At 49.2% G+C, this 5,194-nt stretch overlaps 1 protein-coding gene across 1 annotated transcript in view; it reads right to left on the reverse strand.

Moving 5' to 3' along the window:
* Positions 1 to 837: 837 nt before the first annotated feature.
* twz (BTB/POZ domain-containing protein twz) overlaps positions 838 to 5,194 on the reverse strand; it is a 47,906-nt gene continuing 43,549 nt past the window's right edge. Inside the window, exons 4-5 of the mRNA XM_017904193.1 lie at positions 2,591 to 2,796; positions 838 to 1,361 (exon numbers count right to left, since the gene is read on the reverse strand). Coding sequence (XP_017759682.1) covers positions 853 to 1,361; positions 2,591 to 2,796 — 715 coding nt within the window. The 3' untranslated portion in view covers positions 838 to 852. The remainder of the gene's footprint in view (positions 1,362 to 2,590; positions 2,797 to 5,194) is intronic.

The raw sequence follows: 5,194 nt of genomic DNA on the forward strand, positions 1-5,194 counted from the left end.
TGTTGTAACTCAAGGCACTCGATTCGTCGAACGTTCGGAATCATCGAATTAAAGTAGATCGGTAAATTAAGTTCGATTTTGCAACGATACTCTTCGTCCATCGTCGTTCGCTCCTCCCGGCGTGCAACTGATCGGAATCTGGCTTCCCGTTTTCGTTCCTTCACCGGCAATTTATAAACGGCCGTTACAGTCGTTACCACCACCGTAAACTGTACACGGAAATCTGGCCAAGAATCGGAAGCTCCGATCGAGAATGTACCCAGAATGTACCCTGCGAACCCAGTCGCGTGTAATCGCCCATCATCCTCGCCGTCAGACCCCTAGATAGCATCGGAACAATCTCGCGAGCGACAAAGACTTCACAGCAGTAGTCCCTAGAACTGAACTACACGCGTACGAGATGCGCGAACGAAAGATACCCTCGAAACTCGACGTGTATATATCACAGAATACAACGACAGGATCACATCGGGGGGGAAAATGAAATTTTACGATTGGCCGTCCGTTGAATTTCGCAATTCGGGAGACCGCCGAAGAGTCGCTGGAAGAACCGAGGATCCAAAGGACATACATGAAGGTGGCACGCTGTTCCAACAGCAACGGTCGTCATACCGTGTTCCACTCGAACGAAGAATCGACGTACAGTTACGACAATCCGGCTCCGCGTTCAGCCCCGAACACCGGTGTGCTCCGTCCGCCAGAACAACCATGGTCATGGTCAGGATAGTCATCATGGTTCGTGACGCAGTCTTGAGAAGAGTTCTCCTGGACAATTCACTCGGGATCGTGGTGGTCGCGCTGAAGGCAACGCACCGTCCTCGAGCTAGTCTTCCGCTGGTGCGCGGTGTTCCGTCAAGTATTGATGGCCTGTCGAACGAACAGGTACTCCGAGAATTGCTGGCCTTCCATGGCGCCTCCGTTGCTGGCCACCACGCGGAAGCCCGCGTTCAGAAGCCTGGTGATGGCCTGCACGGAGTTCAGCTTGCAGTAGCCGTTCAACGGGAACCTGATCACGTGGCGGGCGTCCTGTTGGTGCCAGGCGACGCCGGATCGGGCGTCGATCACCGCCTGGGTCGTTTCCGGAAACACCTCGTCCAGCAACGCTCGGCCACCGGACAGCATCACCCGTTCTCCTAGATCTGGACTCACGTGAAGAGCGACGCACTCGTAGTTGCAGTTACCGTCATTGGCACGGATCTTGTCCGAGTCCCGGTTGCAGGGCACCGTCGTGCACCCACTGCCGCGATTTCCCAGTTGGTTGGTCGGTGGAGGACTCGGGGACGACGAGGACATCGTCGTCGTCGTCGTGGACCCGTTCTTGATGCGTTCCTTCTTCATCTGCTCCAGCTGCCTGCACATCGCTGTAAGAGAACGCAGGGGTGAGTCTCGTTGCGATTGTTAAGTTCATCGGATATCGATGCGATTGCGTTTGCTTTCTGGATGCGATTTCTTTGATTCATTTCTTTCAGCCAGATGTCGCGAGAGAGTATCTTTTAAGAAGTACATGTAGGGATAAGTCCGACAGTGTTTAGAATTCTTGTTATACCTTGGGACGGAATTTGGTGGAATTTAAATTCGAAGAATCTAGGGAAAAGAAAATTATTTTCGGATTCGATTACTTGGGTTGGGAATAATTTATGGATGTACATAAAGAATGGTAAAATTAGGGTGTTTTAGTATCCTTAACACGTTGACTGCCACGTACTTTTCGGGCTATGATAAATTCCTATTATCCGTAGGATATAAGGATGAATTATCAAACAATTATTAAGTCATTGACGTTGTTGGAATTTTCGAAAGATGGTTGAAATAAAACGAATTAGTATAACCAGTCACCGGTCAACGTGTTAATAGACGAGAGGCATTTACGAGGAAGAAATAAAATCAATCGATTACCTAACAAACAAAAACGAATTTAGTTTAGTCACAAGGAAACTGCTAATATCTAGTACGAGAAGCGAAAACTAGGTTTGACCGGTACTGGAAGCCGGTCGTGCTGTCGGACTTTCCCCTACTCCTTCTCTTTGGCTCGTTCTCTGGTTGTTGAATATTAATTAAAATATTATCAGCGCTTCTGTTTGCCTTTTTCTCGATCGTACACAGTGGAGACGCGGGGACGTGATCGCGATCGGACGATACAGCGAGCCATCGGTATTTCGCGGGTCTCGTGCTTTCGCCGTGGCTCTCATTTATCGAGATATCGGCGTTTTAATGCGATATAATGCGAACTTGGCTCGCTGCTGGTATTAGTGGTTAATGGCAGGAAAAATGATCCGAGGAGAGATGCTGGCACGGAGATAACATGATTTATCGACGGTGATCCATGATCCCGCGTCCCCCTTTCCACCATCTTACAGAAGCCAGAGGAAGTTGTCTGTCCGGTGTCCGACGAGCGGATCGCAGATTTTTATGCGAGATTAAGTAATACCGGCTGCCACGAATTTGAATACTTTCATCTTGTACAAACTTAACGGTACCATTTTCTCGATTCACGCCGGATGTTTACGAGTATTTAAGCAGGCTTAATCGCATAGAAATCAAAACGTATCGTGGGGTTACCACGATCCGGGGTACGATGAATTTCGCTTACGCGCGATGTCGAAGTATCGCGCTTCCTCCAGCAACAGGTCCAGATCGGCGAAGTTCTCCGGTATCAGCAGACGGGAGTTTCTCATGAAATTCAGGATGTGTCTGAACATGCCGCCGTCCCTGTCGATGAAGTAGTGCTGCTTCAGGGAGTCCAGCACGATGGGGATGCTGCCGTTGAATAATTTCGCTAATCTCGACTCTGGGTACCTGCGGAATATACCAGGAGAGAGTTTATTTCGGTCTTTTGCAATTTTTCTTTCACCCCCCTATCGAGGCTACCGATGCGCGATGGAAGCCAAGAAGTACATGGTCAACGATAGTTCCTCCAACGATTGGATAAAGAATTTAGACAGAATTTTCCTGTTCTAAAGGACACTGCATCTGTCAGATCGGAATACCTCCATTTTTACAAGATATCATTGAACATTGGAAAATTTGTATTACAGAAGAATAGCAATCTTATGACAACACGCGAAATGAACGATGTTCGTTCCCCGGAAGATAAATTACAGAGGATTAACGCTAAGTCTAGCATGACCGACGAAACGACTGGTAAATGAAGAAACAAAATAAGAAGAGGTCTAAGAATCGCAAATACAAGTGACAAAAGTGACCAAAGACAAATGACAAGTGGCGCGAAATTTTTAATTCAAAATTTACCATCATTTACCCCCCTCACTGAGTTAGATTATATCAACACGCCCACGCACCTGGTCCGGATCCGAAATCATTCCCTGACTGCTCGAAAACCCGGAATAAAGCGACGATTGGATTATTCGTGTTTAAATCTGGCCGATCGAGTGGGTCGATAAATCGCGCAGCAGTTTCACGTGCGAGGGGGTACGCATCTCGTGTACCGCTGTTCAGCGACACATAAATTACGCTTTCGCATGGAAGAGGTCTCGTCGAGGCGAGGCAGGTGCCGATATCCCGGTCACCTGCCAAAATCGCTCCGAGTTACAGCACCGTGTCCGAGGTATCCGCAGCTGTGTCTGAAATTTTTCCAAACCGAGTCTCTCGCCTCCCTCGGCTCGCCTTAATTCGCCATCACCGACACGTCGGATCGATTAACGTCACCTCGTAAATGCGCATTTTGTCATGGACGCCGCTAACTAAAGGGTAGCCGCGCGTTCGCTTATCGGATTAACGAAAAGCTAATGGAAATTTCTTCGAGGAAGCAATGGTGGAACGAAAAGTGGCGGTTTCGACGAGGATCTGGTCGCTCCTGGTCTTCAGGACGTCTCTTTAATCCCGCAACTCGCGAATCTTCCGAGTCTCGTGGGTCTGACCTGGATACCCCGTGCGTGGAGAAGATGCGAACTGGTAACAGGTGCAACGGACGTATGGTGATCACGGTTTCTCGATGCAGCAAAGTATCCACCGGTGGCTGGATACGCTCGCCGGAAGCCAGCGATCGGTGCAACGAAGTCGCAAAATAAAGCGGAGATACGATCGCGATTGCCGTGACTGTCGGGCCATTTTCGGGGGTGGGCAGTTGCTTATTACGCGCGCGATTTCGATCGCTTAATCCCGTGGCAACCGGACCGATTATCCACATCGTCGGCTTCGAGTTTCATCTCTTCATTGCGTGCCGCGGGAGAACGAGCCGCTATCATTTTCGTGAAAGCTGCTGCGACGAACGCTTGCCGGAGCATCCGGCACGGAGAAAGGACACCGGAAGAACCGGGTGTAACTCGGTTGCCGACGGATTTGGCGGAAGATGGTGCCGAATGCCGATTCATATCGAGTCTGAAAGTCTGAACGGATGCGGCCGAAACGTGACACCTTTTCCGGCTCGGCTTTAGAAAGTGCCTGGTGACATTTTCCTCCGCGTTGCGTCGAGAGATAGTCCCCGTATCCGGGAATTACGCAGCCGCAATGATGGACAATTTGTGCACGTTACACAAGTGAAATTCGTCGTGGGACTAATCCTGGCATAAATTCGCGCTATTTCCTGATCAGTGGATTTCGTTTGAATAGCTGGCTGAGAGAAAGGCCACTGGTCACCTCCGAGTCGCGGGAATTTCGCTAGTCAAGTGAGACAGGCTGTAAGATGATTTTTATAAGATCATTTACGCAATAGCTCATCCATATGTGCCATTTTATATGTATGTAAAAATTTTGTTGCGTATTATATCGAATAATTAGTATGGATGTAGTATGTCGTCGCGAGAAGGGTTGGTTGTCTTAAATTGAGAAGAAAGTTCGAGATCTTTTATAAATTAACATAAATTCTTCGAAGGAAAAATACTCCGGAGTCAAAGGGTTAGACGGTCGTGTTATCGTGCTTACGAGACACGATGAATTTTCAATAAGCCCACCGTGGAGGCAACTTTCCCAACTTTCGAATCCGTTTCAACCCCCCGCCAAATCGCGTCGTCCGGTATCGAGTAAGGCATCTCGATGCGCTTTTCAATAGCAAGCGGCACGTTCTGCGTGCGCGGCCGAAGGTCGTCGTAATTTAGCATATAATAGACGAGTGCCCTGGAAAAAGGACGAGAGGAGACAGAGGAGGAAGAGCGCGCTAAAGACGAAGGCCGCCGGGGAACGAGCACGTAGAACGAGACGGGAGAAAGAGAGGGAGTGGGGGAAAGGGATAGAGGAC

This window comes from Eufriesea mexicana, unplaced genomic scaffold (genome assembly GCF_001483705.2).
Source record: "Eufriesea mexicana isolate 0111107269 unplaced genomic scaffold, ASM148370v2 scaffold2818, whole genome shotgun sequence".
NCBI classification, from domain to species: Eukaryota; Metazoa; Arthropoda; class Insecta; order Hymenoptera; family Apidae; genus Eufriesea; species Eufriesea mexicana.